Source organism: Crocodylus siamensis, chromosome 6 (genome assembly GCF_052110815.1).
Source record: "Crocodylus siamensis isolate JL-2025a chromosome 6, ASM5211081v1, whole genome shotgun sequence".
In the NCBI taxonomy this organism is placed as follows: Eukaryota; Metazoa; Chordata; order Crocodylia; family Crocodylidae; genus Crocodylus; species Crocodylus siamensis.
This window is the reverse complement of record NC_143400.1, coordinates 69,738,780-69,761,207: the sequence shown is the minus strand read 5'-3', so window position 1 is coordinate 69,761,207 and position 22,428 is coordinate 69,738,780. Positions and strand designations below refer to the sequence as shown.

The window sequence follows — 22,428 nt, the reverse complement described above, 5'->3', positions numbered from 1 at the left end:
TGGTGCTGGCCCTGGGACATTGGTCCCAAGACATTGGGACATTGGTCCCAAGGTGGTAACCAGGGGGTGGGGCACCTGTCAAGGGGCGGAGCTACCCATGCAGCCCTCGACAGCTTGCAAAACTGGGTAAGTGGCCCTCCGCCCAAAATAATTGCCTGCCCCTGCTCTAGCCTCTTTGATGGAAGCAAGGCCTGCTATTTGTGCCCTGAGCTGTCACACTGGTCAACTGGGTTCAGGAGCCCATCTGAGCTGTACTGCTTTTGTGATAATACAGGGATCCTAGTTTTCTCTGATTTAACCCCCCCGCCCCCATTTTTGGTTAAAAAAAAAAAAAGTAACCCCAAATCCACATTTTTCCATGTTTTAAATGAAACACCACTAATATATATAGTGCTGTTTCATTTAAATTATGGAAAAATGTGGATTTAGGGTTACTTTTTTAACTGAAAATTGTTTTTTTTTTTAAATCAGAGAAAACCAGGATCCCTGGACTGATAAAGAATGGTCTTTCATAAATGCACAGCCTTGTCACTTTAGCCAAGGGACTGAGCTGTGGGAATGGGTAAAGGAAAAGGTTTGAGTTCAAAACTGCCATCGTCACCTACTTGCTGGGTTGAGGGCTGTCTCGTCTGTGTGGATTTTGTTTCTTGTCTTTGGGGATAGGGATAGGCTGTGATCCTTCAGGCCATACCACCTAAGGGAAGCTGGGCTGTGTTGGTGCTCTGTAGTTCAGGGGCTGGGTACTGGAGCAGGGAGGGAAAATGGTGCGAGTTCAAAGCTGCACTCGTTTCCTTCCTGCAGGGCAGTTTCCTCTTAGCAGTCTGTGGCTTTTTGTTGTTGTTTTGGGGCTGGCCACTATCCCTCCGGCCATACCACATAAGGATTATGAGAGAGAGGAATACACAATGTAGGTACTTGGCAACTGAGGTGCTGGGCCTTTGAAGGGGAATGAGCATGAGTAAAATTCTGCTCTTTTGTGGCCTTGGCACTGAGGTGATTGAGCCCCTTTTCCCCCTCAACCCAAACTTAGTTTACATGGGTGCCTGAGGCAACCTGACCAGTGGTGCAAGGTCTGGGGTGCTCTCCATCCCAAATTCCAATTTGGGAGCTCAGGATGGAGAGCCAAGCCTTCATTTCTGGACTTTACTTCAATCCAAAAGGTTGGCGTGCCAGTGTATGCACGGCTGATCTGGTCAAAATTTGCTTGGGGCACAAAGCAGTGCCTAAAGTTTAGTTAATTTTTCTGCAAGGCTTCTAGCCCAACAAGGGCTGGAGTAGGAGGCTGCTTGTAAATCCTAGAGCCAGAGCCTAGCAGTCAGTTTACTGAGTCCCCCAGCCCATGGTCCTGCGTTTAGGAGCTTGCTTAGTTGTGCCTCAGAAGTTTTCTTTTTTTAATTTTAGGGTAGCAAGGAACCCCTTGGGCTGTACCAGATAGGAATTCTGAGAGACAGCTGTGCATCCTTGGTGTCTGATGATAACTCTGGAGATAGGCTTTAGGACTTGATGTGGTTGACTGTATGGCTGCGTCCAGATGAGCGTGCACATGAGATTTGCAGCATCTCAAAGCTGTACCTGTTCACTGAACTGTAAATTTGCAGCATGGCACCAATATTTGACACCAGGAGATCCTACTGTCAAAAAGGTGTGGCAGCAGTGTGTGCCACCAGAAATGGAGCCTGGCTGGCCAGAGCCACACTCTGGCTCCTGGCCAGGCTCCAACTGACCAGATCAGTGCTTCTGCTGCCCCTGGAGGCCCCCAGGACCTTGGGTAAGGCTGCTGGTGCCAGCACAGGTGCTGGCCCCATCCTCCCGTACCCCACCTGGGTCAATTTGCAGTATGTCAAAGTGTGTGTGCAGGGGCGTGCCCTGGAACAAAAAGCAGTGCCACAAATATGTGCTGCTGCTTTTTTGTGCCATGGGAAATATGCAGCCCTGCATGTGTACTCATCTGGACAAGCCTTTTGAGTTCAAAGATGACCATCTCCCTCCATTTTGTAGAGCAGAAGGTGCTCTTGGCTGAGCATGGTGCAGGTTATAAAAATTAAAAGTGCATGTGTGTCTTGTGTATCAGCATCCTTGCACTGAAAAAATGGTGGCGTGGCACTTTGAAAAAATGCTTTTTAAACATGTTTTATTTCAAAGCACCCTGTCATCATTTTTTCAGCAAAGGGATGCGCAGAGACACCAATACACGTGACGCAGAAGGCTTCCAGAGCACATCAGTTTTTGTGCTCCAGCAGACTTGATTAACTCGGTGGGGTCACCTGACCTCAGTTGTCTTTCCTGCCTGGTGCAGGGGGGCAGGACCTGATGATGTTGTGAGGTCCCTTCCAGCCCCTTACAATCTATGAATCCTAATGTAATTCTGAACCAATCCTGATCTAAACCTTAACCCTAATACTGACCTTGAACCAATCCCAATCCAAACTTTAGCCCTAATCTTAACCCTGAAACAGTTTCTGTTCAAAACCTGACCTTAATCCTAGCCCTTAACTAATCTCAATGCAAACCCTAAACCCAATCCTAATCCAGAGCCAACCCTAACCAAAGATCCAACCCTAATCTTAACTCTGAACCAGTTACAATCCTAATCATAATCCTAACCCCAAAACAATCCCACTGATAATGGAGACCTGGTGGGACTCCACCTATGACTGGACCACGGGTATAGATGGCTATACCTTGTACATGAGAGATCGAGTAGATAAAAAGGGTGGGGGTGTAGCTCTCTATGTTAAGGAAAGCTACGTGTCCCTGCAAGCTGATGTTGGCAACCAGGGTGGATGACTGGAGACCCTTGGGTTAAAATCCATGGGGAACACGGCACAGGGGACACAATGGTGGGAGTCTACTACAGACCTCCCATCCAAAGTCAAGGGCTTGACCAAGAGTTAGCCCAGGAACTGGCTGAGGCATGCTCCAGGACCATGGTTGTCATGGGTGACTTCAATTACCCAGACATTTCATGGGAGGATCACTCAGCAAAATCCGAGCTGTCACAAAGCTTCCTATCGTGCATGGATGACCTCTACCTGACTTAAGAAGTCTATGGGCCAATGAGAGGTATAGCACTGCTCGACCTGGTACTGGCTACTGGTGATGACCTAATCAGCGACCTAGTGATCGATGGGAAGCTGGGTGACGGCAACCACGAGCTGATCACCTTCACCGTCAGCCGTAAAGCTGGCAAGTCAGTCAGCAACACGGAAGTCCTTGACTTCAGGAAAGCCAACTTTGACAAACTCAGGAGGCTTGTCAGTGAGGCCCTAAGGGACCATGACCCCAGGGACGGGAGAGTTCAGGATAAGTGGTTGCTCCTCAAGGGAGCAAGCTAATTCTATTCCATCTCAGAGGAAAGGCAGCAAGAGGGCACAGCAGCCCCCCTGGCTCTCCAGGGACCTAGCAGACCTCCTGAGGCTAAAAAGAAAGGCCTACAAAGGATGGAAAATGGGATTCGCCTCCAAGGAGGAATATTCTGCACTGGTCTGGTCCTGCAGGGGGCAAACCAGGAAAGCAAAGGCTGCAACTGAACTCCAACTAGCTTCGAGCATCAAAGACGATACAAAATCCTTTTTCATCCTGAGGGATAGCCAGCATGGGTTTGTTGCGGGTAGGTCTTGCTTGACCAATCTCATTACCTTCTACGACCAGGTGACCTATCACCCGGACAAGAGAAAAGAGATTGATGTCATATATCTTGACTTCAAAAAAGCCATATTCTCTTCAGCCTGGAAAAGCACAGGCTCAGGGGTGACCTGATGGCTACCTATAAGTTTATCAGGGGTGACCACCAGTTTCTGGGGGAACATTTGTTCACCAGAGCCCCCCAAAAGATGACGAGGTCCAATGGTCATAAACTACTTCAAGACCGTTTCAGGCTGGACATAAGGAAGAATTTCTTTACTGTCCAAGCCCCCAAGGTCTGGAACAGCCTGCCATCGGAGGTGGTTCAAACACCTAAACTGAACACCTTCAAGAGTAAATTGGATACTTATCTTGCTGGGATCCTATGACCCCAGCTGACTTCCTGCCCCTGGGACAGGTGGCTGGACGTGATGATCTTCTGAGGTCCCTTCCAGCCCTAATGTCTATGAAATCTATGAAACTGAGTCTGCTTCAAAGCACTGGATTTCCAGTGCATCAGAACAGGCTCCTTCACGTCTGTAGGAGCCCTAGGAGGCCAGCCTGCCTTATTTTCAGTGTATGGACATGTCTGCAAGGATCCTTTGTAAGAACATATGTTGTGGCAAAACCTGACCACAAGGTGTCACTGTTGATTCAATTTAAAGTATTTCTCAAGCAGTGGCAGAATTTTTAATAGAAGCACAAATGACAAACATCTTGGGATGTTTAACGTCATAGTGTAAGAATGAGGGAGTGCTTTTGCCTCAGCTTTGAGCCCCTCATCTTGTACTTGGCGTGATAAATTGCTGCTCAGCTTTGGCTCCCACTTGTGCTGCTCCCTGATTTTTAACGACTCAAATTGTTCAAAGCGTGTGGCTTCTCTGAATGGACATTGGGTATATGTCTGTGTAATAGGCTTGTTAAGTCTCATAAGGCTTGATCCTATGAGCATACTGTGAGCACAGCTCCTGGTGAGATCAGTGATTGCAGGATTGTGTCCCTAATGTACTCTTTTCTGAACACAGAAGTAAACTTGTCTATCAGCCTCTGTATCTACTCTGCCATTACAGCTAATACCCCAACAGCCAAAGGAATAAAAACAGACTGTAGGAGAAGTTCCCTCAGTGGCTGCTGCATTTATCTGCATGTGCTCAGCACCATGTATGTCAGGCTCTGCCATCTGAGATCCTGAGCTGCCAGTGGCCAAGTTGTATGCTCACTATGTGCTTGGTCTGATTTCTTTGTTATTTATTCTCTTGTTTATTTGTTGGCTTTCTGTGTGTAGATGACTATGATGTTGCCTCATTGCACACACCCTACTGGGTGGGTGGCTGGAGGGAAGGGAAGGGTGTCTCAGTCTTGCAGTTTGCAGGATATACTGGACATCTCCACTTCTATCAGGCAAATGAGCACAAATCAGACTTACAGCTAAATCTTGTATTGCCTGAGCCAGCATTTTCTCCCATTGGGATAATCGCTCGATAGCCACAGGGCCAGAAGAGGAAGGTGTTGGCAAAAGTGTATTTGTCCCTGCTGTTCTCCCTTGAACTCTGAGGAGCCTGCTTAGTTTTCCACAGTCTCCCTTGCTGTGGAAGTGATTCCTCCTCCACTAAAGTGTGCTGAATATTCTCCAGTGCCATACAAGGAGGAGGGTAGGGCCCATTAATTTAACTGAACTTTATATTTGTACTGGATTAAAAATGTAATCCATGGCATTGTGAGTCCTACAGCCCAACATGCAACAGACAACAGAGTGGAATCTGGAGTCAGAACTAAGAAATTAAAACAGGTGCTTGGATTTTCCTGCCTTTGGAAAGATTCAGAAGAAACGTATGAGAATCTTTGGGGAAGAACAAGCTTTGAAATGTAATCAGTTAAAAGGAAGTTTCACTCATTCTTTTTTAATGCTAGAAAGTTAGAACCAAGAGCATGATTGAATCATCTTCTTTCAAGAATACAAACACTGTTAATTTCTTATAGTTACATTGTCAGCTCTGCCTGATACTGGGGACTGAATACCAGTTTTAAATCCCATCATTGCCACTGACTAGCTCAGTGGCCCCAGCCCACATAAGTGCTCTTTGCCTATCTCATTTTTTGTAAAAGGGAAATCGAATATGTAATATTTCTACAAAGAAGATTTTTTTAGAGAAATGTTTTGTGTAAGGAGGTGCTTGGCCCATCAAGGGCTCAGAATTAGGCTGCAGGTGGTCAGTGGTAATAGTCTGCCTGGCTGGGAGTCAGCTCAAAGTGATGGCCAGCTATCGAGGGTGGCACCACAAAGAGATTTGATAATTCCAGGAGGGCTGGCTGACAGGAAGCCAGAGCTAAATTGTTCCTCTCCTAATGTCTGGAAATGAGAGGTCTGTGTTGTGCTGTATTGTGCATTGAAGGCTGTTGTGATGAAAAGTAAATTGGCCTGAGAAATTGGAAACAGAGCTCACTTACCTTTTTAAGGCAGCAGGGTAAGTGACCTGCTTACACTTTGTTTTCCAATAAGCTCTGCTAATTAATAAGTGGATGTCAATGGGACTACTTGTGTGCTTGATCTTTGGTGTGTGTACATAAGTACCTCAGGAAATCTAAGCTTATGAATGAAAAATGCTCAGCAGTAGTGGTATGCTGGAACTTAGTCACTGGCTTTTTCTGAAGACTGTGATTTTATTTGTTTGTAATCATCTGCAGTGGGTCAACAAATAGTATGAATGGGTGTTGTTTTTCTTGTTCTATGAAATGGAAGAGACTCAGAAGGGAATAAAAATCAAGCTCTTCTAAAGAAATATATGGTCTGTCATATAGCAAAATATTTTAGGAAGCACGATTGAGGATATACTTGGCAATATGCATGACTGCCAGCATAGTTTCCTTACAGGTTGGCTTTATCTTAGATTGAGGGAGAAGAAAGCCATATCTGCCCCTGTCACGGAGCTCAAAACCAAAGGAGTACTTGATCCCCTCATCATAAGCCCAGTCATTAGAGCTACCAGAAGTAGGGTCTGTAGAAACATAAAAGATTGGCATAATTAGTATTAAAGGCTGCCGGTAGTGAACCCCCAAATGCCATGCTTTACCAGAAGAAGCAATATAGATTGGGTGCTTCAGCAGGGCTTTTGGTGCTTTTATCTAAAGCTGATTGAATTATTAGATAAAAGTGCCAAAAAAGCCCCATTGAAGCACTCAGTCTATACAGCTGTTGTGTGAGCTGGGTCCAATTAATACAGTGCCTGTTCTGGGTGTGCACTGGGCTTGGTGTGGGGGCCTGCAGACTTTAAAGTAAAGCACCACTTTTTGTGGGGAGAAAATCGTGATGAAAAACATCAAGGTGTCCTATTAAATGAAAGGGCACATGTGCGCCAGAGAGATGGGGAGGTCATCAAGAACTAATAGTTGAATAGATTAGAAGCTTGAAATTAACCTAAGGCTATGTAAGAGTTACATAGTAACTGCCACAGTTACTTGACAGTGTCTGTTAATATGATCCATACTTCTTATAGTGTAATTTCACCCATTACTCAAGACATTCAAATGGTACAAGTAGTAAATAAATCTTATGGCTTACTGTCCTCTACTATATACTAAACCCTTGAAGTTCTTTTTTAAATGGAGCTTTTGCTCAGTAAACTTATTGGGTGAAGCTAGTGCTTTTCCTTACTATTCCTAAATTTGCAAACATACATGTTAGGAGTACATAGTAAAATGTTTTTGCAGACCAAAATGCAGTAAGATTTAGGATCCAAAATGTAAGTGTAAGATTCCAGTTTCTGAGGGCCACAATAATACAGATAATGAATAATAAAGAATCAGTTTGTCCACTTTACTCTTTGCCTGATGATAGCAGACAATCCCTCTTCCTTTTTGGCTATTCTGAATATTGGTCAGTTTCTGGTGTTATAATTTTTATGTAACTTCCCACTATTCTTAATTGACTGAGGCAAACATGGAAGAAATGCAGCATTTATATCTCAGTTTGACATCAGAAGCCCAATGGAGGTCTTAGAAATGCTGCGTTTAGTACTTATGAAACAGTTGGGCCAGGGAAATGTGATTCCCTTTACATGGACTGCTTCTACATGAGAGAGAAGAAAATCCTTATTCTTTTATTGAGGGGCAAGAAACACCATATAGGTATGTGTTTGATTGGACAAAGAGTACCTAACTCTCACCAGACAAGCCTCAGCTGGCCCTTATAACCTGGATAGAATTGGCTGCCAGTTGTCAGAGTGCTTTCAACTGGCTCCTATCAAGTGCCTGAGCGAGGCTGCGGCATATAGGCTGCAGCCCTTTCAGTTCTTGGTGGATTCATAACAGAATAGCTCTTTTTTGAGTGTGGGGAAGCTCCTTGTTCCTAGTCCTGGTTCTCGATCCTTGCTTTCCTGTTCCCTCTGCCTGCTGTCTTGAACCTTGGCTCTTGGTATTGTAAACTTTGAATCTGGTACTTTCCAGGGTTATATCTTCACCCCTCAACCCTGATACTCCCTTCCCCATACACACACGTGTGGGTTGTGCCTGTGACAGTTTCATACCAGGACCTTGCTTCTTCTCATGTCAGGTATTGCTAAACAGCCCAGGTGTGAGTTGGTTGCAGTAACAATGACATTTATAATTACACTGAAAAGAAGATGGATTGAAATACTTACAGATTATAGTGGCTGATACGCCGTATTTGTATTTTGTGCCATACAGGCTGGACAAAGCTTCCACTGCCTCCTCAGCAACTTTATTCTTTTTAAAAGGAAGACAGTCTGTCAATGAAAGCTAGTTTTGGAGAGATTTTAAGTACCTTGAGCAAGCATCCCAAAAGCATATTTATTTAGCCAACAAATTCTGATATCTTAATAGGAATGTCAGCTTCTTTTGCTCAAACTCCTGGAGAGCCCAGCCAACTTCTAAAGCAGGGGTAGCCAATTATTTTGGCTGGAGGGCTGCTTAATGACTTTTGGTGAGCTGTCAAGGGTAGCCCTGCCCCTTGACAAGTGCTCTGCCCCCCTAATTGCCATCTTGGGACCGGAAGTCCCACCCTTTAGCCCCTGACCTTTGCCACCAGAAGTCTCTCCCCTTGCCTCCTGGAAGTACTCCTTTTGGGGGTTTGCTGTCTTTGAACCAGAAAAAAAATTATAAACTAAAAATCACAAACCTCTACTATAACATGTTTTAATTTTATTTCAAAAAGGATTTTTGTCTCTATGTACGGGCATTTGCATAGTGTATATAGAGGTGATTGCATAATAGCTCAAAATAAAGTCTTACGTTTGTATATTTTGTGTGGGGTGTGGTTGGGGGGTGGGTTGGATTTCTGAGTGTGGGTGCGTGCAGGTTGTGGGGCAGTGGGTGTGGGATTTGTGGGGGTGTTAGTGGGTGGGTGTGGGCCCCTGCCACATGTCTCTCCCCTTCCATGGCTGGTGGGAGCAGCAGGCAGCAAGCCCTTGGGGTGCTCATGGCCTGTGGCAGTCAGAGCCTCTTGGCAGTGCGCGGGTCCAGCTGAATCCCTGGATCTGCATGTGGCAGCAGGAAGCTGGCCCGCCCCACTGGTACATGCCTTTGGTCCTAATCAGGCTGGCTTCATGCCGCCACATGCTACTTCTGGCACTGCAGGCAGGAGCTGTGCGCCACTGGGCCAGGCTGGACTGGCTCTGTGCCTCCATGTGGGGCTTCAGCATTCCAGTGGAGAGCTGTGCATGGCAGCATGAAGCCTGCCCAGCCCAATGGTATGCAACTCCCCATGGCTCTCCTTCTGGGAACTGTGTCATGCCAGCACTTGGGGTTCCTGGCACTGTAGCTGCTGCCTCTGGCAACAGGGGCTGTGTGTTATTGCAGGGACTGGGGGAGAGCATGCACCAGGGGGCCCACACCCACCCATCCACAACCCCTGCCTCCTCCACATATTCACACACAAACCCCATACCCACTCACTCCTCCTGCAGGCAGGAGCTCCCCTCCCTACTCACCATTTGTCCAGTTATGCACCATCATGCTCAGTGCATCTACATGGGGCTTTCAGATGGGCAGCCACGGGCCAGTAATAATTGTTTTTTGGAGGGGCCCCATGGGCCTAATAGAATGACCTGGTGGGTTGGATCTGGCCTGTGGGCAGTATTTTGCTCTCCCCTGTTCTAAAGCATATATGTTCTTATAGGACTAACCCCATTGGTTATCAGTTTCAAATTAAATTAGTTTGGTTTTAAAGGCTGCCTATACACATGCTCAGAGGTGAGGAGGGGGGAGTGTTTTAATTAGAGTGGTTCCTGGGCAACTACTCTAATTTAAACATCCCCCTGTTATGTGTATTAAGCCCCCATGCATTTAAAAATGGCCATGGGATGCTTTTTCTAAACCTCATTCAACCTCATTAAAAATGTGTGGGGGCTTAATACATGTGAAGCTGCAGCAATGCAGCAGCGGTCTAATTAGAATGCAGAGCACGTTCTAAAAACACCAACAAACACATGTATAAGCAGCCTAACATGCAGATGGGATATAGATGCTTTTGAATGCGTTTCCTTGAGTCCCTTGTGTCCTCTAGTGTTATTCTGTTTGTGTTAATATGGTCTAGAGTTGTGCAAAAATGTCTTTGGCCCTTTTATCCCTAAGTCACTGGGCTGAATCGAGCACAAGTTGGACAGGGCATCATTTAGACTGATATCTAAATGATTGGCAGAGGCAGGGTAAATATGCACCTTATAGACAACTAAATCTATAGAGAGGACAAGCTTTCATGAAGCGACTTCACATGACTTCATTGCAGCATTTGTTGAAGTGAACTTCAGCTCATGAAAGCTTGTGCTCTCTGGGACTTAGTTTATACATAAGGAGCATATTTACCCTACCTTCTGCCTGACTTCAGAGTAACACAGGTAGTTAGCCTCTATCTAAATGGCTAGGTATCAGTTAATTACCAGTGTAGTTTAGCTTTAATTTGGTAGATTCTGGCTATTCCATTTTTTGGAACAAGATTTCCAGAAGGTAAAGATTGACCCTAGGCTGAAATATACCATTGACCCTAAGGTTGTTTCCTGTAGATCAGCCCATAAGATCAGAACCTGCAGCAATGGGTTGATTAGAAAAGCATATTTGTATTTCTAGGTAATCTAATAACCATTGGCTTGGTGGTAGGCTCCTAGTTAAGTAACTGGGGTTCACCACTTATGTTGGAGAGGCTGGTTTTGTTTTCTTCTGTATCAGGTAGGCATTTAGAGAAGGTTCAGTTTGAAGCTTGTCAAACTTGGCAGTGAACCTGTGAGAAAAGTTTAAGGGTGACTGCAGCTTTGTACCCAAGTCAGTCAGGTACTGACTGACTGTTATATGCAAAAGGGTAGCAGAGCTGGCTGGAAATAAAGTGGGGGATAGAAAATAGCAAATAATTTGAGGTGGTTATTCCACAGGTTTTAAACAGAAATTACTTTTTGATTTGGTTCATGAAAATATATATTTTAAAAATGTTTGTTTTACTTTTCCCTCATTACCCTATTTTTTCTGCTCTTTTAACTCTTTTATTTCCTTTTAGCCAGGAAAAAAAGACAAACTGAAAAGAAAATCCTTCCTAACTTTTGACTCTCTTCATCAAAAAGTGGAATATTCAGAAATAACGAAAACAAAAACCTTACTGGTGAAAATTTCAAATAGTAGAAAAAGGCAATATTTGGTGAAGAAAAATTCAGCCATCAGACTAGGTCTACTTTCATTTTTTAACATACCAGTTCATCATGATTAGGTGCTTTTCTTGAAATGTAGCCGTAAGGGAAGAGCAATATCTGAGAGTAGGAATGGATGGTCAGGTACCCTTTGATGGAGTGGAGGTTCTCACGAATGAAGGTGGCCACAGCTTTAGTTTCTTTCTCAGACTCTGCTGCAGTTCCACAATAGACTTCAGAACATGGATCATCTGAGACACCAACAGCTGTAAATAAGATTTGCATTATTATTCTTTGGCTTACAGCCTAAATGCAGTAAATTGTTAATTGGAGTAACAAAGTCCCTCATTTTCAATGACCAAGAAAATAACCCAGGTCACCAGTCTACTCATACAGATTAGTTTCCTCACCCTTTCTTCTCTTAAGTTACTTACTGCCCCATGCAGCATTAAAGTTTCGGTTCAGGTCTGTACCAATGCAGTCAGTGTTAGAGTTATTGGAACGATTTTTTCTCCATAAGCGATCCTACAAAACAAAATGCTTGAAGAATTTAAACCCAAATACAGAACTTCATTTTACTTATTTGGTCAGATTGGGTTTAGTCTGAGAGGTAAAGATTGATTCAGATCTAAGATAAAATCCAGACAGTTAACACAAAGACTTTCATCTTCAGAATGAAAGACAATATTAGTCAAAGGAAAAGCAGTCTGCTGGGACTACACATCTAATGAATGTACCCCATGTCAGTTTGAGTTTTGAACACTTGAATTGCACCTTATGTCTACAATGCATAAGTAGAGAGATTAACAATTAGACTAAGCATTTCTCTTTGCAGTTGCTTGGATTGCAGTTCCCAGCTGAGTACATTTAATGCTTTCAAGTAACTATAAACACAGGCTCTGATGTGACTGCAAATAAAGTCCTGAGGACTGCAATCTACCATATTTGAGAAACAATTGTTAATGGGTGAAATTCATACACTCCCCATCTATTCCAGACCCATATAATTTGACTATGTATAAGAAGATGGAATATACCCTGCACAGGCCGATAAGGCACTGAAACATAAGTTATCATCCACAGATATAATAATGCTCACAGTTCTTCTGTGCCCCTTATTTAGACTGGTGTAGGGGTTGGTGGACTGGTATAGGTGTGGATTGGGTATATCCTCTCCTGGGTTATCATAAATAGTCTTTGCCGTTAAAGAGCAGTATGGAGTTCCATCTTGTTATTGGCAGGAGGTCATTGTTATTGAAAGATGGCCAAAGCCATCCATTTCCTCATCTCCACAGGGGGTTACTGATGGGCTCACATTATGTGGAAGACCTTAGTCAAGCCTTGTTGCCTCACCTGAATGTATGTTTTTTAAAGGTATTTTCAGTGACATGAACTAAAGTCAGGCCTTGACCTTTCACATGGAAAATTATTTGGTTCACAGACTTGAATGCGATCTGCACTAGACGGAATGATCTGTAATCTAAGGGGATTTTTTTCTTTTGGCGGTCTATTATACAGGTTGTTAAAGTATTGATCTAAGTTATACTCTAAGCAATAATAGCTTACGGCTCCTCTGAGAGAGAGAGATTTTTTTCTTTAATGGGGACTCTCTCTCTCAAAGGAGCCTTAAGCTATTATTCTTTAGAGTATAACTTAGACTTTTTTTTAATGGGGACTTTAATGAATCTTGACAGCTGAGCTGCAGAAAGTATAGAAAATAACCAAAGGTGAGCAATACTTCAGTCCAACTCCACACATAGCCATCAACGTTGAACACGGGGAGAATGTAGAAGTTCAAATTATCTAGCAGGTATGTCATCGTCTTGTCCTTTCCATAGGTTCTGGTAGCCTGTAAGGGAGATGTACACAGAAATATAGTTTAATGCAAAGCTGTTCCAGTACTATGTTCTTGAAGACAGACCCAAATTACCCAATAAATCAATGAGGGCATAAACTAGAGATGATGAGTTTCAACAGATAAGTGGTTTGAGATAACCTATGCCAAGCAATTGCAAGCATTTCTTTCATTATAACCTTGTCTTTTTTAATTTAGACTAGAGTCCTGTTCAGGTGGCTTATATGCACAGCTTGCTTCTTTTGCTTGACCTTCAAAACAGCCATGTGAGAGTATGATTACACCACTAAACTGGCACCCTTTTTTCCTCCTACTTCATGATTACATTCTGTGGGGCATGGTGACTGAGGAGTCTGCCATGTTCCACTTACATACTACAGAAAAATGTTTGGTTTGCTCCTGTTGCACTCATTCTCACATACGAATAGAGCTTCAGGGTTACTAGACATAGTTTAGCTAGACAGCTCCAGTTCAGCCCCCAGATTGCAAAGGAAGTGGATCAGAATATGACCCCAAGAGGATTTCTGAAAATAACTGTGTTTACTGACCTGCTTCACAAACCACTGGCAGAATGCGGGTGAGATCCATTCACGTGCATGGATCCCACAGTCCATAAAAATGGTCTTCTTTCTACCACTCACCTTCCCAACCTGTTTTCAAAGATAAAAATGTTACTTCCTCTGGGAGGAGCTGTTCCTCCATTAAACATCAGGGCTTGTATCTTCATCTTTAGAAGATTTTCATTTTTTGTGTACCATTCCTTTAAATTTCACGTGGGAGGTTTTCTGAAGCAATTGCCAATTTATGCATTGTGATATACTTGCTGTTGCCTGAAAACTTTGCTACTCCTTTTTGTGTTTTTATTTTCTCTTTACCTAAATTCATTTAGACTGAAAATATATGATCATTTTTGCATATATAAAACGTAAGTACTGAAAAAGCTGGATATTCCTGGAAAAACCAGGAATTCTGGATCACTGGGACTGTAGTTCATTAACATGTTTTGTGCTGTTAGAACTCTGTTCTCTTTTTCACTAAGTCTTACCTTTCTGATGCCTTTCTACTCTGCCACAGAATTGAGATTTGATTGGAAATGTTATTTCACAGAGAATAACTCCATATTGGATAGCTAAGTCTCAATATGTGAGGGCCTTATGAAAAGTGGCCTGTTCCCAGGGAGATCAAGTAAGTGCTAGGGGAGCAACACTCTTTCTTTTCTGCACCTCTTGGAAAATATCCATGTGATACGAGTCCCCACTACTCACAAAAGACCTGCAGGTCTGTGAATTTTTGTGTAGCTTTTAGAGGTATTTAGTGACTAGATTTATATTTAAGATGCTATATGAATGCACTTGGTATTGGTTGCTATGTGTCTATTTACAGTCTTTTATCATACATGACACTGTAAACCTAGTATCACTTTTGCTATTACCTAACTTCAAGGCAATTGATAAGTCTGGGCACTTTCTAAGGTACATTTTATCTTAAATATATGTCTCCAGTAGTGTCACTATGGTGAGGTAAGCAGACACCAGGAGAGTTCCCCCAACCCTGGCGTACACAGCCCTGTGCTTTACCATGATATACACAACCCTGTGCTGCCCCTCACTAGGCATGGGAGGTGGGCAAAGTAGTGCCACATCCAGCAGTGTATCTCGGGAGCAGGGGGTGATCAGAATGGTGCTCCCTCCAACCCTGGGGAGTTTTTGCCATAGCAAGCACAGCCCCGCACACAGTAATATACTTAGATCAGAGGGGGAAGTGAACTGGACACCAGGCATGCCTCACAGGGAGCCTGGCTACAGGCCTGATACCACCCAAGCCAATGCTGCTGTAGCAGCAGCAGCAGCAGCCTTTACTTGGTGAAGAGCAGCTGCAGGTAAGACTTTGCTTCCTCCGTCCCCTCTTCAGAGGTCAGCATACCCAGTGCTCCCCCTGCCTTGTATGCTGGAGGACCTTGTTACACCTTTGCATTTCTTTTCATCCCAGTATTGTATATTTAATTCCTGAAGCAGTATCACCAATTTACTATTTTCAACTTGATTGATAAACAGGGATTTGGGTTTTCCATTTGCCATGGAAAAACACTGTAAAATGAGGATTTTCTTCTTTTAAGGAGAAAAACATGGGAAATGGGTGGTTTCCCCTTGCAGGCTGGCAGATTTCTATCCTGCAAAGGGCTGGGGGCAGCAGGAGGAGGGCAATCAAGCAGTGGATGCATGCATGCATGCACGTGGCAGCCAGGCAGTGCGGCTAGCAGCTCCCGCAGCTCCCCTCAGGTAAGTCTTGAGGACACCATAGTGAAGGAAGGAGAGAGGGAATTGGGCAGGGCTGGGGCGGGAGGCACTGCCTGGCCAGGGTGGTGCTTGGGGCGTGGGGCTTGAGGCCCAAGGCCTGGGCAGGAATGTGTGGCTGCAGGGCCTGGGCAAGGAGCGGTACGGAGCCGCAGGTGGTTTGTCTGGGGGCACATGCCCCCCAGATTTGTGCATGGGGTGGGGTGAATGCAAGCTGCCTGCTCTCTGCCCTGCTGCCTTCCCCCTGGGGCCTCCACGACACAGCAGGTTGTGCATCAGGGCAGAGCAAGACAGGGAGGCTTGGTGCTGCTGCCAGGAGTCACTTGCAGCCATGGTGAGGCCATATGGATGCCATATGACCTGTCTGCTTGGCAGCAGCAGGGGTTCCAGGGTGGAGTTGTGCTACTCACTGCTGCTGGGCAGGCAGGGCCGGGGGTCTGTGGGTTTGGAATGAGAAAAACCAGCAGGCCCAGGGGCAGGTGGGTCAGGAGTAAGGGGCACTAGCAGGGCTGGGGGGCTGTAGCTTGGGAGTGAGGGGTAATGGCATGGGTGGGGTACCAGCATATCAGGGCTCCTTAGTGCCACAGAGCAGTGCAGGGGGGACAGCTGCTGCTGGACCCATGTCCTGGTGAGCAAAGGGAGCAGGGGGAGCTCTGATTTTTTCCATGATAAAAACCCCAAAATCAAATGCCAACACTTATAGGTATTTAGAATGTATTTTATTATAGTAATTGAGGCACTGGTATGCTTCCAAAATGCTTTAAAATCATAAATATATCAATAAAATATTGTGTTTAATTGATGCCTATATATAGTGGCATTTCATTTTAATCGTGGAAAAAATGGATTTGGGGATTTTTAACCAGAGAAGTTGGGGTGGGGGGGAGGGGGTGTTAAATTAGAGAATGCATGATTTTTAAACGGAGAAAACCAGGATAACGTATCTATGGTTTTAGCCACCCGTCATGACTTTGTATAACTTAACTGAAAATAAATTTATACCTGAAGGAGGTACATTGGCCGCTGTTGAAAAGTATTTCCAATTTCAATACGAGAGACCAGTTTTGGATACTTTTCAGCAATTCGAGCAGTCCAGGCAGCAATCTAGATTAAGAAATAACATGTGGTCACTTGCACCAGTCTCAGGTGACAAGATTTAGAATGTAAAAAAGTGGAGGAATCTTTTCCCTATTTTTCTTGCATCACCCTGGGGTAGTGGAGAACCTCCTTAGATAGAAGCTACCTGTAGACTGAAATGGCTTCTCAGTCCCACTTCCCCTGTTGTGTTTCTGCACTGCTTCCCCTGTGGGTGAGACTAGACAATCTGCATAGTAACAAATTCTGTGATCTTACCATCACCTACAGTGGCCCATCCACAAACCCCATTGCCCATGACAAACCCATGTAAAATGGAGCTTCATACCACACAAAAGGCAGATGTCTTGTGTATGGCCTCTTCAAATCCTACCAGAGGGATTTATGCAGCAGTGAGAGAGAGACAGATTATTTCCTTAAATGCACAAACTCTTCCATACCGTATCCCAGCTGTTGTATTTTGTGTAACGGTGTCTAGCAGTAAAATTCTTCTTGCCATGGAACTGTTTTTCAATCTCCTCTTGCAGGTTATGTAATAAAACTCTGTATGACACATGATAATACATAAATGTATGCTAGTTTGAAAATGAAGTATCATAGGAAATGTTTCTAAAGTAGAGACATTTTTACACTACCATAGCCTCTGAGTCCATGACATTCTTTATCCATGTGGCATCTCTGTCAGGCAGGGGTAGTGATATTGTCCCTGTTTTACAGATGTGTATCTGAGGCACAGAGAAACTAAATAACTTGTTTGGAGTCAATGGGATGTTGGGCTGAAATAAAGAATTAAGCCTTGGGACTCCTAAATCATGGTCTAACGCTGTAACTGGACTGCCCTTTCTCTCTGGAGTAGTATACAAATGGAAAGAGACCTCACAGACTAGCTGAACTCAGAATTTTGAAGCATTAGCAGCCAGTTATAAAAGTCTCACAGTAGTCCTGGTAATAGCCATTTTCTTTTCTTTCTTCAAACTGAAGATTGTTCAAATTTCTAATTTTTTGGATGCCCCTCTTGGTATGTTGTAGGCCTGGTTGTTCAAAGGAACAGATCATCCATGGCTCTAGCTTCCAGGGTAAGATTTCATAGATTTCATAGACATTAGGGCTGGAAGCGACCTCGGGAGATCATCGAGTCCAGCCCCCTGCCCAAAGGGCAGGAAGTCAGCTGGGGTCGTAGGATCCCAGCAAGATAAGCATCCAATTTACTCTTGAAGGTGTTCAATGTAGGTGCTTGAACCACCTCCGCTGGCAGACTGTTCCAGACCTTGGGGGCTCGGACAGTAAAGAAATTCTTCCTTATGTCCAGCCTGAAACGGTCTTGCAGGAGTTTGTGACCGTTCGACCTCGTCATCCCTTGGGGCGCTCTGGTGAACAAACGTTCCCCCAGATCCTGGTGGTCACCCCTGATAAACTTATAGGTGGCCATCAGATCACCCCCGAGCCTGCGCTTTTCCAGGCTAAAGAGTCCCATGGCTCTCAACCTGTCATTGTAAGATCTGTTTTCCTGACCTCTGATCATGTGCGTGGCTCTCCTCTGGACTCTCTCAAGCTTCTCCACATCCTTTTTGAATAGTGGAGCCCAAAACTGGATGCAGTACTCCAGCTGTGGCCTCACCAAGGCCGAGTACAAGGGGAGAATGACGTCCCGGGATTTGCTCAAGAAGCATCTATGGATGCACGCCAGCATTTTGGTCGCTTTACTAGCCGCAGCATCGCATTGCAGGCTCATGTTCATCTTGTGGTCAATGATGACCCCCAAGTCTCTTTCTTCTGTAGTGCTATCCAATGTAGCACTGCCGAGCCTATAAGGAAGCTGCAGGTTTTTCCTCCCCAGGTGGAGAACCTTGCATTTTTCGGTGTTAAACACCATCAGGTTCTCGTCCGCCCATTTGCTGAGCTTGTCCAGGTCAGCCTGGATCACCCACCTATCTTCGGGCGTGGATGCTTTGCCCCAAAGTTTGGTGTCATCGGCGAACTTGGCCAGTCCACTCCTGACTCCAGTGTCCACATCGTTAATGAAGATGTTGAACAGTATGGGTCCCAGGACAGAGCCTGGGGGGACCCCACTGGTCACAGGGCACCACGATGAGTGACTGCCATCAATTACAACCCTCTGGGTGTGACCACGGAGCCAGTTTCCCAGCCAGCGGATCGTGGTGGAGCCAAGGCCACCATGTGCATGACCCCTGTACATGATCAGGAACTTTTGTTGTTGTGACATGATAATATTATAGAAAATATGAGCTGTGGTTTAGGAAAACTCAGGCTCAAACCTAAGAACTCAAAACCTGGATCCCTGTATATTTGATAGCACTTATCTATATTATTTCTATTTAAGGATTCCTTGTTTGAGTGGGCTGCAACAGACATAATGGTTTATAGTGGCTTTGTACAAAAAAAAGTCCTTCCAAAAGACCCTCAGTCTCCAGACAGCTTCCTATTACTCTCCAATACTCTTGAAAGGTCAAGTAATACCTACTCGTATTGTATCCAGTTCTGCTCCATGAAAGTCTGGACAGCTCTGGACTGATCTGCACTGACATGGAAATCCACCTCCATATGAGTAACAACATCAAGGGCTGAATCTGGGTGCCAGAAGTCAAGCTGCATAGAGAACAATTCAATATAACACGTTTTAGTAGGTATTCAAGTCAATCATCCACTTGTAAATGTAGTTCAGTGTTTCAGTTTTGCGGATAAATAGCCTTATTTTTATATTATTTGCAGAATAGAACCGTCTCAGAAGTTAGTGAGTTTGCCATGAAGAGCCATTGTCATGTGCCCTGGGGCTGAGTATTCAATAAGAACAATGCTAAACCATAGCTGGAAAAAAATTCAGTTTTGATTAAAAGTGAGCACCTGATATTTTCTTGAAATGCTTCCTAAGAAAAGAAAGTAAAGCTTAGAGGAGAAAGTTGCTGCTGTGGCTCCTATCATGCCAAACATGCATTTTAGGATACATGCAAGACTGTCTTTAAGAAACTGAAAATAACATAACCAATATTTTCCCCCACTTGCCTGCCCATAAAAATGTATTACAAACCAGCTTCAACTGCCACTGTAGTTGGTGAAAAGCTTTCAATTAATTTTGACAGGAGTTGGGTAAGGTTCTTAATTTGCAAGCACACAGTATAAATCTGAAATGTATCCCTTTTCTTTCTGAAAAGGGTGCACCATTTCTGATGATTTTTTTTCTTTTTGTATCATTCTTAAGAATTATTGTAAAATCCCTTACTAAACTGGGATTTTTTTTTGAACTTTACTATTTTTGGAACAGGAATGTTGCCATTGACTTCAATAGGAGAAAGGGCAGGCTCACAGTAGACAATTATTTAAAAGAACAGCACTCAATGTCTACCACTATAGTTTATAATAAAGTGTTAGGCATGTCAAAATTAATGATTCTTTCATAGAGATGTAGTTCACATGCAATTTAAATGGCATCATTCTCAAACTTTCATGAGCTTACACTCTAAATTGTCTCTTTTTTATTCTCCTAAAATATTGTCCAGTTTAGCTCAGTATTAAGTAGTTTTAGAGGCTTTCTTGGGGAGAAACATTATTTTGTCGGGTTTGGGGGGGTTAGTTTTTCCAGCATAAACACCTTATTTTGATTACAAATTGGTCCTATTTTCTTTATTTAGGTTATTTACAGGTTCACGTACTTAAATTACTTACTCATACCTATTTTTGTATATTTACAAAGCTTTTGTAAGATCTAAAACTGCAGCATAAAGAACACTGTCAGCTTGTCACAGCCTCTGAAGTCATATAACATTAAAGGAAGCACTGCATAGCTTTCAAATGATTTTACATTTTTACCTTATAAAGCTATTGGACACCCATACATGGTTGCTGTGGAACAATGAGTGCACTGAAAGCAAACTGATTAATTATTTATCTATTTTTGTTTCCCATGTTCTTGGCAGAAATCTTTTTAGGCTAAGGTTCTTGTGATAACACAGTACAGTATTATGACTGATCAATAGATTTTTTTAGAGACTCTTAAGAAAAGCAGCATTGAAACGGTTATAGGGCAACATGTTTCATAATATTGAAATGCTAGCTACACTACTTTCTTATGTGTAGAAATTCTCATATTAACTTAAATCTTAAGTAGTTGCTGGAAAATGTTTTCCTTTAAATCACTGCATCTAGAAAAAGAAGTGTTTTTCCAGGAATTGGCAAGGGCGTGGGCTCATTATACTTCCAGTTCCATTTCAGCTTGGAAATCTGTCCAATATTGTTGGGAAATTTTGTGTCCTGCTCCTTCCCTCCCCTTCTCATGTCACTGAGTTGTTGCATTGTCTAGGACTATGGAAAGGGAATCATTCAAAAAGTTACTGCATTGCTCATTTCTGTGGGATTCAGGGCTTTTTGAATACATTGTTGCTGGTGCTCTCATGGTGGTGGCTGGGAGGTTCTCTCAGAGCTTCTTGACAGCTCGCCACATCTGGGTGAGCTATCAGGGAGCCAGCCCCTCTCTCCCTCCCTTCCCCTTGAGGGGGCAGGGAGAGTGGAGGGCTGTGACATGCTGAGAGTCTGAGAGACTCCCCATAACTGTCCATCTGTAGCACTTTGAAAGAGGAAGGTTTCTGTGGTATATCTCTGATTTTTGTGGTGCTATAGACGGTGTGAATACATGGACATTACATTCAGTTTTGTGGTGATACAAAAGATGAATGTGGGTCCATACCAAGTGTAGCATGCCATCCTAAGTCATCAAAATTTCGATTGCAGCCTCCATTGAATTTACAGCAAGCTGGGTACGTATACCTTAAAACAAAATTTGTCTTTTATCTGTCTTTAAAGTAGATTGCAAGTTCCTTGAGCTACAGTCACTTATCTCATTTCATATCTGTATGGTCTTGAACATAACCTTGACACACTGTATGCAATATTATTTTAAAATAGCTTCACCAAACATAAGCATCAATGGATGGCCCGTGTTATAAAATTTCTCACCTGTTTAATACTGGCTAGGTCCTTTATAAACTTCACTTGTCTTTCATTTTGAGGCTTCACATGAAATACCTTCGCTCTTCAAAACATAAAGAAAAGAAATGGGTAAGAGATCTGAGCATCAAAAACAGGTGTAGCCAGGTTCAGTTAAAGCAAGAGTATTCTACCTATCAAAAGAGCTAGCAGAAACAAGAGCAAAGATGGCAACAATCAAGCCTGAAGGCACAATACGCTTCATGTTTCTTCTTTCTCTATAGCAAGTACAGTCCATCTTCTTTATGCTGTGCTGCTTATCATTCCAAAAACAGCTGATTTCCTCTTGAGGTTTTATTGGATCAGACAGAGTTCTTTTGGGGGTCTTAAGCCACACCCATATGCATATTTAATAAAGTAATTAAGACTCATAATAATGGTTTAAGGCCAGTTGTGGAAACAACGCTATGTCTATTTTGTGTGATCCCCAGTATTTAACCCTGACGTAACCAGCTAAGGGGCAGATTGTGGATGATGGTTAGAACTATACTTCGTGAGAAGTCTCCTTAGCTCACATACTAATGCCAACTTCATGCCATGTTATAAAAAGCAAGTTACCTGTGTGGCATTACATCTATATATTAGAGTCTTGCCCAGAATTGGATAATAATACAATTCCACATGCAAATTTGTTCTGAAAGTCAATGGGAGTTATTTATTACTAGTCTGTAAGAAACAGATGTATTAAAACAGGACACACTTTAATTTAGATTTTTTTTCAGCAGGTGTCTAGTGGGCCTCCACTTGGGACTGTTTTAACGTGTCCATTTCAGTCATGTGTTTGTTTCTACATGCAGTCTTTTGGCAGAGGTAGATCAGATCCTGGCTCTATAAGGACAATGGTTGGTTTGCATTGCCTTAATTAGGAGCAGGGTTAGGCCCTCGATCTTTACTTGGCTGAAATTTTATCTTCATATAATGGAAAATTTCTGCT

The 22,428-nt window shown here is 43.5% G+C and overlaps 1 protein-coding gene across 1 annotated transcript; it reads right to left on the bottom strand.

Annotated features, from left to right (window-relative positions):
• Positions 1-5,498: 5,498 nt before the first annotated feature.
• LOC149862955 (mast cell carboxypeptidase A-like) lies at positions 5,499-21,701 on the bottom strand. The gene is made up of 11 exons (XM_090051621.1): positions 21,629-21,701; positions 21,465-21,540; positions 18,979-19,103; positions 16,937-17,039; positions 16,404-16,505; positions 13,656-13,757; positions 12,991-13,101; positions 11,687-11,777; positions 11,316-11,518; positions 8,262-8,346; positions 5,499-6,620 (listed from the first exon to the last, which is right to left on the bottom strand). The coding sequence occupies exons 1-11, from the start codon at positions 21,697-21,699 to the stop codon at positions 6,433-6,435; spliced, it is 1,257 nt and encodes a 418-aa protein (XP_089907747.1). The 5' UTR covers positions 21,700-21,701; the 3' UTR covers positions 5,499-6,432.
• Positions 21,702-22,428: the final 727 nt, after the last annotated feature.

Coding starts and splice junctions, on each gene's coding strand:
- LOC149862955 (XM_090051621.1), bottom strand. CDS start 21,699: ATGAAGCGTATTGTGCCTTCAGGCTTGATTGTTGCCATCTTTGCTCTT. Junction 13,102..13,655: donor GCCAGTGGTTTGTGAAGCAG/GTCAGTAAACAC, acceptor TCTCCCTTACAG/GCTACCAGAACCTATGGAAA. Junction 6,621..8,261: donor CGTATCAGCCACTATAATCT/GTAAGTATTTCA, acceptor ATGTTTCTACAG/ACCCTACTTCTGGTAGCTCT.